A 19,800-nucleotide genomic window follows, 5' to 3' on the forward strand; every position below is an offset into this window, starting at 1 on the left:
TTTTAAATGGTTGTTCTCTGTTGAACGGCAGCATTTTTGATGCACTTTTCCTAATGAGAGGCTCATCTGCTAAAAAGATTGAGTTTACAGTCGTTTGAATGAACCACCTATGAGCTGCTTCTCCTCCTGTTTCTATCATTGGGCTCGTTTTTATGGAAATGAGGGTTTGATAAGAGCCAGAAAGAAAAAAAATGATATGTTAAAGTGTTTACACATGTTCCTATCTGTTTGAGAAATGGATCACTTTCAAACCTGAAAACTGAACAAACAAGGACACCTACTTGTGAGTCGTTCTGAGGCGACCGCAGTATATTTGTACATTTACATGGCATCAAACGATTGGCTTATTGCTGACCAAATAATGTCCTCTGCAAGCGTCACGTCTGATTGGACGAGGGAGAAAGCCAGTAACATTTTGACACACACTCCCCATCGTACATAAATAATCGTACAGACTTTCAGTGACTCACAGAACTGAAGGATTTTGTTTCCCTCACACCTGAGCAGAGGTGGCAGAGCAGCTCACACAGAAACACAGACATGAGGATCTTCAGGCTCTTTTTGTCCATAAGTCTGCTGGGCCTGCTGCTGTGGGCCTCCTGCATCCAGGCTGATGAGGCCGAGGACAACACAGACAAACAGGAGACACAGGAGGACACATCCAAGGAGACAACAGAGGGGGACACGGATGAAACCGAAGAGGAGCCAAAGAAGGAGAAAACCACGGAGATAGAGGAAGAGAAAGATGTCATGGTTCTCCACATCAACAACTTCAACAGAGCTCTCAGCGAGAACAAGTATCTCCTGGTTGAATTCTGTAAGTGTTATTAGGATATCAGCTGTTGTTGGTTCCTTTTAACCCTTTCTCTGATCTTTAAACAACATATGCTGCTGTTCAGTACAAATAACACATCAATGAAAAGGTGTGTGTGTCAAAATGTCCCAAGCAGGTGATCATCAGTAGTTTAATCACAGTGACCCAGACAAAACCGCTTGTTAAGAACATATGCTCATTAGAGAAAAGAGGTGTAATCTCATGTCCTGTTTTTTCTGCAGATAACTCCAGAAAAACAAGGATTATGATATCAGTCTTTAAGTTCTTTGTTTAAATATAAAGTAAAACAACTCACAACAAAGTCTTTTCTCAAAGGTAATGCAGACATAAATAAGAAATGTGCTTAAACATTTATTTCAACATCTTATATATTCATACTTTGGGGGGGGGAGAGTAATTTATCTGAAGAGGATTAGGATGTGTTGCTGCCAAAAGCTTCAGTAATATCAGACCTTGACTTTCTGAGTTATGACTCATTTATCTTTTAGAAGAATTTTCTATCAAAACCTTTGTGGAGTGTTCACACGTGGCCCGTCCGTTCCAGATGTTGTCCTGGTTCAACTCTCTCACAGATGCACTCGGAGCAAAAAGAGATGAAGGCCGAGCTCAACCGTCACCCCTGCTATCAGCAGCTGATTTCCATGTGCAAAGAGTCACTGATAGTGACCAATCACAGGCCCGCTGTAGGTTGAAACTGCGCCTACGTGCTGCAGAAAGACCAAGGATTTGTGTTTGTTGTGCAGATGCTCCCTGGTGTGGCCACTGTAAACAGCTGGAGCCTCTTTACGCCGCGGCTGCAGAGAAGCTGAAGAAAGACGAGCAGGCGATGCGTTTGGCCAAAGTGGACGCCACAGAGGAGAAGGAGCTGTCCGAGGAGTTCGAAGTTGCCAGCTTCCCCACACTGAAACTGTTCATCGATGGAGACCGCGAGAAGCCTGTCGACTACACAGGTAAACACACACACACACACATTTACTATCACTTACTGTAATCTGAGCTGTTAGTGGGTTATAACCTGTTTGCCTTTTGTAATTGTTCTTTGACATCTGATTATAGAAGCTCCTGAACATTGTGGTAATAAAGAGGCTTTTTGCTTTGACAAATACCGTAGGATGTGCATGTACTCACTGAAAGATTTCATTAAAAAGTGACAATATTATCTGTATTTAGAGACAAAGTTGATTGAAACTGATGAAATTACTGTGAAATTAAACTCTAAACCAGATAAAAGGCCAAGCATTCCTTGACTAAAAAGTGTTTCATACTAAGATTATCTAATGTTGGGAAATGACAAAGTTGTAGACATTTTGGTCAAACCTTTTTATTAATATTGCAAGCAATCCCATGCAATTTTCCAAAATGTCATGCTCCAGTATTTGTGAATGACTCTCAGCTACTACCACATCAATGTTTAGCTCAGTATCTTTGAAACTGACTTAGAGTCATTCTTATGTTGAATAATGTCAAATAGTTGTGGCAGCCATCTTGAGTTGGGTTGATTTCAGTTGTAGATCAGCTTTAGATGTAGATCCAAGGATCACTTTCTGAAAATTTCATCAAAATATGCCCAATGGTTCAGGAGATATTTTGATAATAAGGGCAAAAAACATTCACTTTCCACTAAATACACTAAATTAAACATCAATTAATAGACTCTGAGTGACAGAAATGGTTAAAAATAAATGTGTTTTTTGTCAAGTTTCTCATTTTTGATGCAGCCTGGGACACTACCAGCAGGAATATGATAATATTTCTGATGAAATAAATGTGTAAAATGTAACTGATGTGTTTCATGATCCAATATAAATTTTTAGAAACTAGAGTTGTTCTATTTGTTTTAAGGAAGTAGCAATCCACTTTGTTCTTGGCTATACTCAGACAAGCCATTAGCTCATCAGTCTGGTCTGAATTAAACTCTGTTTTTCTAAACTTTGGTCTTCACAAGATCTGCAGTATCACTTTAAGTGATGCAGTCCATCACCAACTAACACCTTCATTTGTTCACCCTGAAGTAATATATTTAGTTTTGCTGCCATTAGCAGGAAGTATCTGAGCTGTCTGCTATCTGCAGGTAAGAGATCAGTAGAGGGAATAATCCAATGGATGAAGCGTCGCAGTGGCCCCGGAGCTGCACATCTGGACTCCCTCGACTCTGCAGAGCAGTTCATCAGAGCCCATAACGTCTCTGTAGTTGGATTCTTTGACGTAGGTTTTTTCCTTCTGTTCATATATTTAGCTACAAGGACTCAAAGAACACAAATATCCACCAAGAGCATAATGTGAATAAAAAATAAGCAATCCCAGTCATGATCTGGATCACTACTAAAATATGATCAATTGCGTTTTTTTTTGTTTTTGTTTTTTTGTGAGAACCCCAACATTTCCTTAAAATTTTATCCAGATCTGTTCATTAGTTTTTACACGATCTTTGCTAACAGACAGACAAACAAACAAAGATGACCGATAACATAACTTCCTTGGCGGAGGTAACAAAGGGGTCACGTGCTGGAGCACAGGCAAAGTTTTAACAAAGAAGTCACCTGTGACCTTGACCTTTGACCCCATGAACCTTGAAATCAACAGGCATCATCTTTCCTGCATTACACTGTTGTATAGTTAGAGCACAGGTTCATCTGTGACCTTGACCTTTGACTGGATCATCACCAGAATGTAACCAGTTGTTCCTTGTACCATGTCTGACGCTTCCTGAAAACATCATGAAAACCTGTTCATAACTTTCTGAGTAATCTCTACCAAAAACATGACCTCCTTGGTGGAGGTAACGATGCTGTTATAAGATGGGATATCGGTGCTTTTTAATAGCTTTCTTCTGTTATTCTTGTTTCTTTTCTTAGAGTTTGGAAAGTGAGGAAGCCAAGCTGCTGAAGGAAATCGCTTTTGATTTGACTGACACAGAGTTTGCAATGACAGCAGCTCCTGAGGTGTTTCAGAAGTACGAGGTGAAAACCAGCTCAGTGGTGCTCTTCAAAAAGGTACGAGAGTCAGATTAGAATCAGAAAAAGATGCAAAACGGCTTCATTGTGTTCACTTTGCTGCCATCTAATGCCCATATATATATTATCTTCTGTCTGAAGTCCAGATGTCTGCAGTGAAATTTAGATTTTTCCCAATTTTTTTTAAAGTAATTGATGCATTCATTTCCACAAAACAAATAAGACACTTATTGATTAGTTGATAAAATATCAGAAAATAAAAAATGTGCATCACAAAGTTATTTAAAGTGTTGCTAAAACCAAGTTATTTTCAAATTTTTATATTCTATTCACAGAATTTCTTCAACATCAAGCCAATCAAACTGTTTGTTATAAACAAAGATGGACACATTCATCACAAATTACTCAAATTATTCCCTTTTGTACCAGTGGATTATAACTAATTAGTCACTTGTGTTTGAATCAACTTTACATTTGCCATAAACCATCAGCACAAAGACACAGAACTTAAACAGACTTTATAAGACAACCGAAAGACATGAAACAAAAACAAAGAGTGAGAAAACAATCAGTAAAAAGCAAAGTTGTAGCAGAAATGAAAAGTTTCAAAATAACAATGAAAAAATTCACATCCATGTCCAGAGTCAGATTACAGCTTCAGGTATTTCCTCATAGCTGTTTTTATGTATATTGTTCATAAATGTTGATATTATTTTAAAGAAAATGTTTTATAAATAATAATGTTATAATAATAAATGGCCAAAAATGCTGAAGATATTTTCATCTAGGGACTAAAAATGAGTGATGTTTTAGAGTGACAGGATGTTGATTTCCTGTTGTCTGATTAATCTGATTATTTTAACCATAATTTGTCAACTAGAATAGATTAGTGAGGTATGTGTGTGTTTGCCAGTTTGACGACGGCAGAGCGGACTACGTGTGGTCAGAAGAAGAGAAGCTTGACAAACACAACCTGACCACCTTCATCAAGGAGAACAGCCTGGAGCTGGTCATCCCGTTCAGCGAGGAGGTGAAGCACACAAGCTCACATGTGTGATTAGAAAATACAGATAACATCTCAGGCTTTACTGAATTTATTCTGGGTGCGTTTTCAGACAGCAAACAAAATCTTCACCTCTCGGATCCTCCTGCACAGCCTGCTGTTCATCAACTCCACGGTGAAGAGTCACGTGGACCTGGTGGAAAATTTCAGGAATGTCGCCACAGAGTTCAAAGGAAAGGTAATGACCTGGTGTGTGTGTGTGTGTGTGTAAGTGTTGTAACATGTTCAAAAAACATAAATCATTTTGCAAAGTCATGTTAAACAAAATATTTTAGAAAAGAAAACAATTATTCTGTATGTTACCCCTTAATGACCCTGTACGTTACCCTTATTGACCCTGTACGTTACCCTTATTGACCCTGTACGTTACCCTTAATGACCCTGTATGTTACCCTTTAATGACCCTGTATGTTACCCTTTAATGACCCTGTACATTACCCCTTAATGACCCTGTACATTACCCCTTAATGACCCTGTACATTACCCCTTAATGACCCTGTACATTACCCCTTAATGACCCTGTACGTTACCCTTAATGACCCTGTACATTACCCTTTAATGACCCTGTACATTACCCTTAATGACCCTGTATGTTACCCCTTAATGACCCTGTATGTTACCCCTTAATGACCCTGTACGTTACCCTTAATGACCCTGTATGTTACTCCTAATGACCCTGTACGTTACCCCTTAATTACCCCTTAATTTTTTTAAATTGCGGTTTCGTGGAATAGTCATGTACAAATAATATTTTACCTGTTGTAGATAACTCTTTAGACAACCACAGATTGGGGAAATCATTTAATTCTGACAGGATTGGCAAGTTAAGGATTTGTCGGAGCAAAAGTAAAACCAAACTTGTTTGTGGCAGTTCTAAAACACCAAAGAATATTGTGCACGCAATGGGTATTTTTTCAACTTTTACATTACTGACAATTTTACATTTTGTGGTCTTCTTGGCAGAAATGTTACATTATTCCAATCAGAAGAGCCCCAGTTAGTGCTGAAAGTGCTATAGCTAGATGCTGCTACGACACATAGATGACAAAAACTGACAGTAAAATTTGTGAAATAGCATTCATATGAGTAATTCAGATTTGTTGCATATTCAAGTTGTTTTAAGATGGCATGCATTCACTTTGATCTTGGAATAGCTGTTAGCTCATCAATCTGGTGAAAATTAAACTCTGTTTAACCAAACTGTGTGGAGGAAAGCGCTATCTCAGGCAGGTAAGATATTATTTGTTCATAACATCTCCACAAAACTCCAGAAAATCTAAACTTTCCCTTTAATATGAATGTTCTCTGACGTGACACTAACTGAATTATTTTCTGTGTTCGACAGATGCTGTTCATCAAGATTGATGTGACAGCAGCCGTGTCTCATGTCCTGAAGTATTTTGGTGTGTCAGAAAGTGACGCGCCCACCGTCCGCCTCATCAGTATGGAAACACAGAAGAAGTTCAGCATTGCCTCTGCGGATCTGACTGAAAATTCACTTCGGCAGCTGTGCCAAGAGGTTTTAGATAACACCGCCAAGGTATTGCCCCCACATTTCACGCCTTTCTAAAGTCACACAGCAGCGTTTAACCAACAACTTGTCCTGCTTTTCGCTGCAGCCTTATTATCGGTCTGAAGAGATCCCCGAGGACTGGAACAAAGGACCAGTAAAGATCCTGGTGGGCAAGAACTTTGAGTCTGTAGCTCTGGACTCGACCAAAAACGTCTTTGTTGAGTTTTGTAAGTAAGCCTGCAGTTCAGTTCTGTTGTACATCTCTCATGTAATTTACATTTAATACAATTCCCTAAAATTTATTTAAACAAGTCACAGTGAATAGACAACAAATTTCAAGAATACAAAAATGGTTTAAGTTTACTGATCAGTAAACCAGATTTCTGTTGAGAAGACTAAAACTTTGACACAAGTTATATGAAAACATTAAAAAGCTTCAAATTTTCTCTAAACTTACTCTGCAACTAAAAACTGTCAGAGCAAAATTAACAACTTTCAACAAATTGGATAAAAAGACACTTTAGAAAATTAAATTTCAATTTCACCATCATCAATCCAAGGTGAGATTTGACAAACTAATCAAATATTTTTGCAGTTTACTTTTTTATAATCCTAACAAGAAGATAAGAAATGCTCAATCCTGAACTTCTTGCTCCAGCAGCAGTTCATATTATGCACAAAAACAACTTTAAATTGTGTAAATTTTGAAAATAAAAGTCTGCCAAGAAGGAAATATGCAGGTTATGTAGTGTTTTGAAGTGTAGTACCACAGATGACCACAAGGTGCTGACTCTACAACATACCTGCCTCTAATAGACTCCTATTTAAAATCATGACACCTAAAAATAACTAATTTCTTCCAATAATAATTATTGTCAAAATCACATTTTTATATACTCATCACAGGACAACTTAGATCTCAGCATTCTCTACCAGTATTTGTCTGGGGACTCTACTCTCTTATTCCAGTCAAAAACCAGACTTTAATATCTGGTTAAAAGTTATACATGGTTGTATTTTTGTGTGAACTGACAGTTTGTGTCCCGTCTGTAACAGCTGCTGCACCAACACAACCCTGACCAGGACAAAATGGGAATGAAAAAGATAAAATTATTCATTCAAATACTCTCGCTGTCCTGTCTTGTCCAAATATGGTCACAGCTGGATCCCTAAACACCAAACTTTAAAAGGACAAACAGTGACAACACCTCCATACATCATGGAACTCGTCTTTTACCATGAAAGTGAACTATTGTTGTTCAATTTGTGGTGAACTGTGAAAATAGGAGCAGGAAATGGATGGTAGGGCTTTTCCCACATCCTCACACACTTCCCCTTTCAGTTCAGCAGTCACATATCTGTTTGATGACATGGGTTGGGATCTACTCCACATGAAAAGTAGGGAAATATCTTGATCCCAATAAGGAGTATTCCTGCAGTTGAGCTGATAGGAGTTTACTCTTTAAATTTTCAGCAAGGCTTCAGCAGACACAAAAACACAGAGTGACTGATATTATTGGATGACTTCATTTCTTCTCCTCAACTTAAGAAAGTCTGAGAAACTCTTCCTGTCTGAACACGCTGGGCTGTGCCCGACGTGTTCAGAAAAATATGTTCCTGGTCTTTTTCAAGCTTTTTCACTTCTAGTTTTAAAGACAATATTCTGAGCTCAAATACAGTAGAAACAAAAGAGAGTTTGGTTGTGCACACTCTGCACTCTGGGGGGATTTAAGAGAAACGAAAAGTAAGTCCCATTGCAATGAGAAACATACTGGATGAAAAAAGACAAAAGAAATGTCTAAGTTTTGGTGTTTAAACTGTATAAGAAATGTAAAAGTTGTTTACAAAAACTTGTCACCTTTAATAATAAAAAACAAAGAGAAAGATATATAACTAATATAACAATTATTCAAGTTGAAAGAACCTGACATGTTTTACAGAGATGTTTGCAATAATCCCAGTACAAAAACTGACCAGTTTTTATGTCTGCGGACGTCTCTGTTTGTGTGTTTTTGTGCGCAGATGCTCCGTGGTGCGGACACTGTAAGGAGATGGCTCCCATCTGGGACCAGCTCGGGGAGAAATATGCCGAGCACGATGACATCATCATAGCCAAGATGGACGCCACAGCCAACGAAGTGGAGTCTGTTGCAATTACTGGATTTCCAACAATTCAGTACTTCCCAGCTGGTGACAAAAAGGTATGCACGCACACACACACACACACACACACACACACACACACACACACACACACACACACACACCCTCCACACAGTTGAACTGCTTTTTTTAACATTCTGTGGTTTTCTCTCAGGTGATCAGCTACACAGGAAAAAGAGATCTGGAGACGTTTTCTAAGTTCCTGGATAACGGAGGAGTTCTGCCAAAGGAGGAAAGTGATGAGAATGAGGATGAAGATGATGATAATGATGATGATGATGATGATGAGGAAGAAGGTCCTGCTGTTGAAGACAAAGACAAAACTGATGATCAGAGCAAGGTTTGTTTTTCTTCCTGAGGTTTTTACCCAGTTTTTACACATTTAACTCTAACTTTTCATCTGTTTTTCAGGAGGTGGACGAGTCTTCAGAGGTACCTTCTAACACAACATCTAAAGACGAGCTGTAACAAAATGGTTCCGCCAATTAAAATCAAGCTAACATCGTCCAGTTTTCTTAATAAAAGTTACACAGGTTTTAAGCTGCTGTGTAGTTGTGATTATTATGAATGCAATTTAAACTCTGTGACTTTATGTTCTTATTAGTCTGTTGGTGCGCTTTTATAGTTTGCCTCTACAAATGCCTCTTAAAACTGTTTGACATACTTATAAGTCAGTTAAAAATGAGTTGAAATTGGAAAAGCTTAACCTTAGAAAAAACTATAAATGCATGGCATTAGTATGTGACTGAAACATGTGCCTCAACAGAACTATAAATAAATAAATTAGAGGTGGTGAGACAAAATGATGGAGAAAAAAATATAGAGAGGAAATGAAAAGAAAAGTGGACAGGATAAAGTAATTTCTTCTATTTCTATTTATTCAAACAAAGTGCAGAGTTAAATTAATGGGCTAATAAATAGTCGAGCTTTGCTGCATTTGTTGAAAGAAATGTGTTTTTGGAATAACTTGGTGCTAGGTGGAAGTGGACATGGTGGAAAATGTTTAAATCTAATTAATCTAAAGCAGGCAAAAATGAGAGAAACTGCATTTTCTGAAAAAATGCAGCATGAATGCTGAATGACTGCTGAAATTTGCTGAAGAATCTGAGCTAATAAAAGCTAAAAGGGACAGAACACTAGCTAAAACCAAAAAAAACTAAACTAAATTGTAGCGAAAAGGGAAAAAAAATGCAAAATGCTACCTAAAAGTAACAAAATAGTAGCTAAAAGCATCAAAAGGCTAGCTAAAGGAAGCAGAACCATAAACAACAAATAGATAGAAAATAGTTAAAAGTAAACAAAAACAGAGCAAGTACGCTGAAGCAGATTTCAAGGAGAACAATATTTCTGAAGGAACTGGAAAGATCTCAGTGTTTCTGATGGAAAATAATTGTGAATAAAGTAAAAAAAAAAAAAGTATAATATTTAGAAAAAACAAACAAATCTCAAAGCACCCACTCCCTGGATGAGCTGAACGTTTTGATGTATGAACGGCTAAAATAGCACAAAGTATGCAGAAGTAGTAAGATTGCAAATAATGTAGGAAAACATTGAACTCTGAAACAACATTCACACAGTAAATATATCAACTCTACAGGCTCCAACTGAATACCACTCTGAAAATATTGTTTTCTGTCATAATAGTTTAAACGGAAGAGTTTAAGCATCTCAATGTCTTGTTCATGAGTGATGGTAGGATGAAGCCAGAGAGAGACAAACAGCTTCGTCTGCACCAATGAGGACATGGCTCTGGTCTGATGACCAAGAAACTAATCAAAAGGCAAAGCTCTTGTTTTACAGGTCCGTCTACATATTAACCCTCACCTATGATCATGAGATATTGGTCATGACTAAAAGAACAAGATCCCAGATACAAGGGGCTGAAATCAGATTCCTCCATAGGGTGACCAGGTTCAGCTTTAGAGATAAAGTGAGGAGCTCTGTCATCTGAGGGAGCTCGGAGTGGAGCCACTGCTCCTTCACACTAAAAGAAGTCAGCTGAGGTGGTTTGTTCGGGGCATCTGATGAGGATGGCTGCTTCCCCTTTGAGATGTTTCAGGCTTGTCCTTCCAGGAGAAGACTCTGAGAAAGAACTTGATTCAGTAATCTATCTGGTAACATCTTGGTATCCTCCAGGAGCTGAGGAGTGTAGCTGGGGAGAGGGGAGGTCTGGGTTTCTCTCCTGTACCTGACCTAAAATAAGTGGAAGAAAATCAGTGGATGGATGGATGGATGTGAAGTTCTTAGGCAATAGATCAGACTGCAGTTTTGCTTGTATGCAGCTACCATGATGTTGACATGCATGTCACAACTCGGAAAAACATCTTGGCAATTAAAGCAGGTGTGACCAGTTTTTTTTTCCCTCTCTGAGTTGCAGTACGTTGTGTCAGAGGTGAGTTCCATCCACTTCCTGGTTTTCATTTGTTTGCTTTCTCATATAAGGCACGTCTGTTTAGCTTATAGTACATGCACTTCAACTGGTGTTTGGCTTGTTGTAAGCTGTCTGCTCTATGCTAGAGTTGCTCAAATGAGATCATTTACCCATTTTTCTAACAAAAATGGCACTTAAGGATAAATAAGTAGCCTTTTCAGTGGTTATTGCTGAGATATATATGCATATATATGCATATGTGTGTGTGTGTGTGTGTGTGTGTGTGTGTGTGTGTGTGTGTGTGTGTGTGTGTGTGTGTGTGTGTGCGTGCGTATAAAGAAAAAGGAAGTAGTCAGAAGACTACTATACATAATGAAACAACTAGGATCCTAAATAAAAGGCAGTCCAGGCAGCAAAGATCCAATGTGGAAGAGAGAAAACAAGAAGAACCATCATGGAAAGATAAGCCCCTGCATGATGTGTACCAGAGTGTTCCTATCAGTGGCTAGAAAGGGCTGCACTGAAAGACAGCACAGAGGCACTAATAATGGCAGCACAACAAGCTGGGGTCTACCAGACCAAACAGGACCCAAAATGCAGGCTGTGCAAAAGACACCCCTGAGACAGTTCAGCACATAATATTGAAATGTAAGATGTAAAGGTGGTGGAGAATGGCAGAGCTAAGATACTCTGGGATTTTTGACTTTCTTCCTATAGAAGCAACACCTAGACCAGTCATTCTGTGTTTGTCTCCTTCCTGTCCTCTCAAACCCCAGCAGGTCGAGGCAGATGTCCGCTTGTCCTGAGCCTGGTTCTGGTTCTGGCTCCGCTGGAGGTTTCTTCCTGTTAAAAGGGAGTCATTCCTTTCCACTGTCGCCAACAAGCTGCTCAGGATGGGAGACTGCAACAAAGTAAAGATTCAACAGAACCTGCTTGCTTCCTTAGCTAGATAACTTTTACTAATTGGCATTTTAGAATGTATGTAAATGTTTTTGTACAGAGCCCTGAAATGACTTTTGTTGTGATTTGTGATCTTTATAGAAATAAACTGAATTAAACTGATTTCCAGATCCAGACTGACAAACAGGTGATGGCTAACCAAGCGGACATTGTGGTGATAGATAAGATACAGAAGAAAGCAGTGGTGATAGATGTAGCAGTCCCAAGCAACTGTAACATCAGGAAGAAGGAGCAGGAGAAGCTGGAGAAAAACCAAGGGCTGAAAGAGGAAATAGAGTAGCTGTGGAGAGTCGAGGCCTCAGTGGTACCAGGGGTCATTAGAGCACTCGGTGCTGTGACCCCCAAACTGGAAGAGAGGCTTCAACAGATCCCAGGAACAACCTCAGAGATCTCTGTCCAGGAAAAGCGCAGTCCTAGGAACAGCTGAGATACTGAAGAGAACCCTCAAGCTCTCAGGCCTCTGGTAGAGGACCTGAGCTTGAAGTGGAACCGCCCATGTGGAACAAATAGGGCAAGATGGGAGGTTTTTTTTTTTCCTTTCTTAGTTTTTGTTTTTTTGTCTGTGATTGTTTTAATATATGCTAAAGTCCTGAGGGAAGCAGGTGAAGGTGACGTCTCCACCCAGAGGAAACTGGGAAGGTGAGTTTAATTGTGTAACAAAGGAAATGTTTCTCATTTCTGACAGAAACAGGTTCAGCAAGCTGTGATGTCACAAACTTTATCAGCATGGTACGCGTTTCCTCCTACCAGCCGCGGTCACTCCTTTGTTCAAGGTAGGTCCGGTCCTCCTAGAATTCCCACATGATCCTGTTTAATTAATGGGTAAGGATCCTCTGTATGTTTGGAACTGGTGTTGGGAGCGTTTATATACATGTAGGAAACAAGTCGGAGCCTGTTTAGATCAGACGTGAGGGCTTGGATGTGCCTTGTTTACACAAGAACAGAGACCCATGTGAGCTGGAGTTAACTTGGCTGCTTTTAACAGGTACGTTTAATGGCTGATAGACGCGTTTTAGGCGGCATACGTCTTTAGGACTCACTGTTCACTGTTACAGCTGTCAATTTAATCCCAGAAACTAGCAGATGATTGATAAAACTATTCTGAATCAGTATTGTTCTTTAATCTGTTGTATTTGAATGGAAAAAGTCAGGGTTTTGAAACTCTTCCTACTCTAAATATGGGCTAAATTGAAACCAGGACCACATTTCTGAAGTAAAGTTTCTATTTTTATTTACAATAAAACCCAGGTTAATGTGTGAAACCCAGAATGTAAATCTGGTGCACTAAAGAAACCCGTTACAACACAGATTTGCTTATGTCTCTGTGTGTTTTGTTCCTGTCACTTTAAACCAGCGGTGCTCTGGTGAGGGCTTACAGTAACGAGAACTCTCTGAAAACACAACTTCTCACTGTTTATGGCCTGAAGGCGGAGGCGACACTTCCGCAGCTGAATCAGGGCTGCAAATGTTACAAAAATCCCGTTACAAACAGCATCACGCAGCTTGAAGAACGAAAAACAAAAATGGCTAAATAAAGCACCCATAATATTTACAGCTGATTTCCAACTTCCTGTTTCAAATATTCACAGAGCTAAATTAAACAAGAATACTGGCTTTGGTCCTTCCTTGGAAAACAGTAAGATTATATATATTTATGTAATTTTTAAAGTAAATGAACTATTGGGTCAAACTGATCATTTAAAGTTAGTAACATTATTTGTGTGTTTTATATCATGTCTTGTGAATCATGCTGGCTCTCGTTGTTCTTGACGGACTTATTTCATATGAGGTTAGAAGCTGTGATGCAGACTTTTTAATATAAAACATTAAAGTATCGCAACATTACAAAAAGGTACAACTGTTTACAGCGCAACTAAACCCAAACACTGTCAGTCACTGACATGTACCTTTTGCTTCTAAGAAGTCAATATATTTCCAATCTTTTAAAGTTTTCTTGATTGTCAGTTCAGTTTTACTGAAAGTTTTTCAGTGTTTTTCTTTGAACTTTGGCTGCTTTTTTCACCCAGTTTCAGTCCAGTCCCTGGCCATTTTCTCAGGAATGTTCTTTCTTGTTTGTTTAAGCCACGTAAACCTGATCCATGAATCATTCAGGCAGAAAATGGTTCCTAAAGTTAAAGATAAAACAGTATTGGGTTGATGCACAACAGACATCTTAGCAAAGAACTCACTTTAAGTTGGATCTTTAGGCATTTTGTTTCCAGCAGTTTGTCTCAAAGACACCAATTTGCTCCTATTTTTGAGCTAAGCATACATACTTTGCACTAAAATGTGTACCCCTAAATCGTCTTTGTGATAGGATGTCAGTATGCAGAAACACACACAGCCACGTCACAGTGTGTGCTGAGCTACTGAACGGCAAACATGACATCAGCAGGTCTGTTGATGTTTCTGTAAAAATGACAACACAGAGACATTTGAATCTCATTTTCTTAAAAGCTACCGCTTGATAAGCTTCATTACCTAGCAGACACAACATGGGAGAACTATGACACAATGATCAGTGACTTCACAGAGCTCAGTGTCAGAGCAAAGACTGAAGATTTTAACCCACAAAACTGAACCACAGCAAATCAGTGCAACATGATGCCGCTCAGACTAGAGACATGTGATTGACGCAACACATTATAGCTTAGAGTGACCACAGTGGGTCCAAACGGCCCTGAAAACAATCAAAACAAACAATAAACTAAATAGAAACTCAACACACCATGTCCCACAATCTAATCTGATTTAGAAAATCATGACAAAACAGGCATTTTTATTGAGAAGGACTCTGAGAAATGGCTTATTACAACTTTTAGCTTAATAAACCAAATCGAACAAACAAAAATAAGGCAAATGTTCAGAACATTCCTAATGATGGCTGTTTAATTATCAGGACACAACAGACAGCTGAGGGGACTCTTATTTTATATTTTGTCTTACTGGAGACCTCCAGGTAATAACTGCTGCTTGTGCATCAGTTCAGTAGCAAATCCTACAGCTTAGCTCCGGACAGACTGTGTTTAGACTACCAAACGTAATGAGGATTTGAGAATTAAAAGGGTCCGTACCACCTCTGCAGGTAGTCTGAGTGATCTGATTACATTAAATACAGGTGTGAACGGCCTCAGTGTGCACTGAAAACAAATTAATCAAACTACCTCTGAAGGTGCAACTAAATGGCTCGGGCCAGGTCTGAACGGAGTCTTAAAGACATGACTTTCAGATCCTGTTCATCTGCTGTAGATATGTTTTTATATATACTGACCTCTCTTCTTTTATCCGTATCTGGTCACTTTCCTCCTTTTCTAAGCTCGCACTGCACAGTGTGCCTGGTCAGGTACAAGGACTGGACAGATAATGGGGGGGGGAAGCTGCAAAAGTCCAAAGACAACTTTTGAAACACCTTCAGAAAGAACTATTGAACCAGAGCAAGTTTGACTCCTGGGAAGCAAAATACGAAGAACTTAAGGGTGGTTTATGAGTTTTGCACAGTACAGAGTCATACCAGATATGGCCTTCATTTATAGATCCACACTCAACACAAGTTTCCATCTGTTTTCAGTCTAAATTTTAACCAAATCCTATTAGAATATGTTGACAGGATACTACAATGATACTATGAAAAAAGGAGCCACAAACATTTTCACTGATGTTTCTAAATGAATCCGTTTTGAGAAGAAAAACTGCATAACAGTTAAAAGGCATCTTACAGACAGATGTAGACTTGCTTTACCTTTTGTCCTGCTCTTCATCTAGACCTTAGTTTCCATCTTTGACAGCAGCAGCGACTTGTTTGACTGGATGATTTTCTAATGGAACCCCCTTCATACGAGGAGGCCAGTCGCCACCCGACAATAAACAACTCATTCACCCCCGGCCACGGAAACTTCGACTCATCCCCCTCCACACCTCCTCCCACCTACAGAGATGCAGGTAAGATTTCTCTTCACATGTGAACTTTATTAGTTCCTGTGAGAGGTGAACCTGCACCACACTGGGCAGGGTGAAGTGGTAGGAAGGGAAGGGGTGAAGTGGGATTCAGCCTAAACTGACAAAAAAGTTAAAGTACAACCTTTCTGTGTAAAATAAAAACATACACAACAAAAAGATGGTTTCTTGACTTCTCTGTTGTTTAAAGAGGCACAAACTAGTTATAAGTTTCTTGTGTATGAATGGGTGAATGACTAATTGTAGTGTAAAGCGCTTTGGGGTCCTTGGACTAAATAAAGCAATATACAAGTGCAAGACATTTACCATCTTGTCTTCTGTGATAAGAAGTGTAAAGGCTTTCTGATTTACATGGTGGCTGTTGTACTTTTTTTTGTTAATTAAAGGCTTACAATATCTCAAAAGAACTCATATCACTTACCACTGTTAGGTTTTGGGTTTTTGTATTCAGTTTGTTGTCTTCGTGTTTCAGTTTTATTTTATTCAGTTATCTTGTTAGTTGGGTTCTTGTTCTTTCTGTCTTTGTCTCTCGTGTCTGTGTTTGTTTTCATCTACCTCTCCCCAGTTCTGTCATCTGTTTATCTTCCACGCCCATCTCCACCTGCCAGCAATTATGATCATTCACCTGTGCCCACTTACCTCTTTATCCTCTGTGTTTAAAACCCGGTCACCTTCTCCACTACTCCATCAGATTGTTGTTCATTTGTCCTCGTCCTGTGTTTCATCCATGCACCTAGGTTTAGTTTATGTTTTTGTTTCGCTGCCCCGTCAGCATTTGTTTTTGTATTAATAAATTCGTTTCTTCAGAGTTTTCAGTATGAGTCTGCTCTCTGGGTTCGCCTCCGCCACCATCAAACATGACAACCACTTTTCATGCCAGAGTTTTAAACTAAGTTGAGAGACGATGGAGATATAACCTTTTAGGTCAAACCTTGAAACTAACGTTATGAGCAACTCTACGTGACATTGCAAAAACTCCCGCCCTGAGTTTGTGTTGTGGATGACTCTCAGCGACAACCACATCCAATTTTAGCTCAATATTTTTTAAATTAATTGAGTTATAGTCTATTTTGAGTTAAGGTTGATAAGTTGTTGCAGCCTTCTTGAATTGGATTGACTTTAAAAGTTAATCAGTTGTAGAGGTACATCCAGTGATTACTTACTAGGAGTTTCATTAAAGTCCATTCAGTCTGTTCATGAGATATTTTGCTAACAGACACAAACATGGAAACAGGTGATGGGCGATTATCAACAAATGAGGATGGGTAAAGAATAGGAACTCAATTTTTCTGTTATTCAAGCTGAACAGTAAGATATGTGCACCCTTAGCCAGTTTAAAAACAGGATTTTCTAATTGAGATGTATTTTAACGTGTTGTTTTCTCTTTATTATCAGTCCATCCAGATGCTTTTCCTGTCCTGACTCCACCCTCTGCTGTGGTCCCACCATCACAACACTCTGAAGTCACAGTTCATCCACTTACACAAAGTATGAAGTTCCACCTTTTACTTCTCAACCACTATTTAAGGTGTCTCCCAGCCACGCCATCATACTTTCTACTTCATCTCTCCTCTGTTTCTCCTGAATGACAGTTGGGAGAAGAGGAGCCACCAGCAACAGCAGACAAACTCCGTCAGTAGCCGTTGTGTCCCAGCCGCAGCCCGTCCCCATCGTAGTGACAAGTCTGATAGACTCCCCAGGTTTGGTCCGCTGTCCACACTGCCGGCACCTCATCACCACCAAAGTTGCATACAAGCCCGGGTGGGCCGCTTGGTGCACGTGCACCATGCTTGCATTAATGGGGTGAGAACAAAACACACACTCAGGACAGTTTGGTGCTCAGTTTCAGCAGCCTAATCTAAGCATGTTGCATCTGTGTGTTTCAGGTTAATCTGCGGCTTCTGTTTGATACCTTTAATGATGCGTCGGCTGCAAGACGCACATCACTTTTGTCCAAACTGTGGAGAGAAAGTGCACATTTATAAACGATGACAGTGTTCGTTTGCAGGTAGTGGATGCTTTTCTCAGGCCACTCAAGATGCCATCACTCATTTATGTTACAATATTGGTAAAATAATTACTAAGATGTAAAGTGCATGCAGGTTGCTGTGATATGCGTATGTCATATTGTATACACAGCACTTAAAGTGAATGTGGAGAGACTCATGGAGCCATTTTTAAACGAAACTAAAATGTTTGCTTTTGTTTTATTTTTCCTCCAAATCAACCTGTCACTGTTGGTCACAAAAGAAGGTCATACAAAGACATTTTATCTTTACTATGAAGGAACAGGCATCTTTTAAATGTACAGATGTGAGAAAAGATGTCTGACACATATTAAAGGGATAGTTCAGATCTTTTACAGTGGTGCTCTATAGAGACGTTATGAACAATAATATCTTACCTGTTATAGAAAGCTCTTTGTACAAGGGTACGAAGAGCATTTCAAGCAAAGGGACTCTTCATATTCGTTGTTCAATATTGAATTATTCTTTGAATATTCACCCCTGCTGGTACCCCCAGATGTTATAAAAGTAGTATCTCACTGGGCTGCAACTGTTGGAGAACAGGGAGCCTCCAAAACAGTGTCTTGAACCAGTGATTTAAAAAAAAACAACTGGCAACTCAATTTGGATTGTTGTAAGCAATCAAAATAAGACTGCAACTGATAATATACATATTTTCTTGCAATACCGAGTCAAATTTAAGTTGCTGATTGATCTTCTTCAGTCGCAGTCCAGGGATATGCCACCTCAATTCTTCAAACTTGTACCATTTAATGACTCTTCAAATAGCCTCCCCCCTACTTTGAATGAACTCAATTTGCAAAAACAGACTTTAATTCTGACCGGATTGACAATCTAAGTGTCAGAACAAGACCATCTGGTCTAAAAACACCTCTATTCATCTTAAAACAACTCTAATCTCAAAGATTAATTAATGCTTTATGTGAACACTGTTTTATAAACCTTTACATTGCTGTCAATTTTGCCTAACATGACAATTTACATGGAATTCCATATTTATAATTAGCTTGTCATTTTGGTCAGAATTATATTAATTATATGTCTATAAATTGAGGCCCTTCAAAGAGTGATTTACAACAGGTAAGATGTTAATTGTTCATAACTTCCACAGATCTGAACTATCACATTATTATGTTTATTTTTTACATTGCTGACAGTGACACAGTTGGTGATTTAATGTATTACACATTTTAAAGTATTTTTTGTACAAGCATTTCTAATATTTGTAGCCTAAATACAAAACAATATTAGACAAACATTTTGTGTACTTTCTAGCTTTCTGTCTATAGTTAGTAGTTAATTAAAATACAGTGAAGAGAGGAGACACTGAATCTGCTCCCCTGAGCAGACGGGATCAGTCAGGAGTGACACTTCAGGCTGAAATCTGTCATTTACTTGTTGTTTTTGTTTTATAGCTGTTGAATCTGTTCATTGTAATGTCTTTTGATATAAAATGAAGAAAGTTGGTGTGTTTTTTTTAGTTGCATATGTAAGTAATGTTTACTTTTTTAATATTTGAGCACAGATATTTTAGAAAACCTACTAAATCAAAGCTTAAATTCAATGATTGATTAGGGCAAACACTTAGGGGTGAAGTATCTTCCCTGGACTCTGTGTTTGTACAGACAGTCTAACAAAACGTCCATATTTCTTTTCCTTAAATCTCTACTGTTACAGAAAGATAAAACAAAGAAACTCTATTGTATGAAAGTGGGTTTACCTGATCTGATTACAGTGTGTTGCTTTACTTTCCACCTGAGCTGCTCTGATCATCCAGACGGATTGGAAACAGCTGTGTGCCTTTGAAATATTTTTTGTGTACATATGCATGAATAAAATCCTGCAACCAATATCATTGAATTCACTTCTTCGGGAAACCAACACATCCTTTCCAGAAAAGTGCTTCATAATGGAAGAGAGGAAAAAAAACAATTAAAATTTTTTTAGAAAATTACAATCA

At 38.8% G+C, this 19,800-nt stretch overlaps 2 protein-coding genes across 6 annotated transcripts; both read left to right on the forward strand.

The window, feature by feature from the left end:
• The first annotated feature begins 455 nt into the window (after positions 1-455).
• Positions 456-9,068, forward strand: pdia2 (protein disulfide isomerase family A, member 2). Its single transcript, XM_017415236.3, has 11 exons — positions 456-817; positions 1,579-1,785; positions 2,907-3,040; positions 3,691-3,828; positions 4,703-4,819; positions 4,905-5,030; positions 6,198-6,392; positions 6,472-6,592; positions 8,388-8,566; positions 8,683-8,868; positions 8,940-9,068. The coding sequence occupies exons 1-11, from the start codon at positions 541-543 to the stop codon at positions 8,994-8,996; spliced, it is 1,737 nt and encodes a 578-aa protein (XP_017270725.1). The 5' UTR covers positions 456-540; the 3' UTR covers positions 8,997-9,068.
• Positions 9,069-12,472: 3,404 nt separating this feature from the next.
• On the forward strand, positions 12,473-19,692 carry si:dkeyp-75b4.8 (lipopolysaccharide-induced tumor necrosis factor-alpha factor homolog). Of its 5 annotated transcripts, XM_025004528.2 has the most exons (6): positions 12,474-12,844; positions 13,449-13,495; positions 15,622-15,798; positions 17,209-17,301; positions 17,406-17,616; positions 17,700-19,692. In XM_025004528.2, exons 3-6 carry the CDS (start codon positions 15,678-15,680, stop codon positions 17,803-17,805), a joined length of 531 nt encoding a protein of 176 aa, XP_024860296.1. In that variant the 5' UTR covers positions 12,474-12,844; positions 13,449-13,495; positions 15,622-15,677; the 3' UTR covers positions 17,806-19,692. The 5 variants fall into 5 exon arrangements, with proteins under 5 accessions (XP_017270044.1, XP_024860296.1, XP_017269782.1 ...); XM_017414555.3 differs by lacking the exon at positions 13,449-13,495 and having other exon boundaries at positions 12,473-12,844; positions 15,648-15,798; XM_017414293.3 differs by lacking the exon at positions 13,449-13,495 and having other exon boundaries at positions 12,475-12,844.
• The last annotated feature ends 108 nt before the right edge of the window (positions 19,693-19,800 follow it).

The sequence above is a fragment of the Kryptolebias marmoratus genome, linkage group LG3 (assembly GCF_001649575.2).
Source record: "Kryptolebias marmoratus isolate JLee-2015 linkage group LG3, ASM164957v2, whole genome shotgun sequence".
In the NCBI taxonomy this organism is placed as follows: Eukaryota; Metazoa; Chordata; class Actinopteri; order Cyprinodontiformes; family Rivulidae; genus Kryptolebias; species Kryptolebias marmoratus.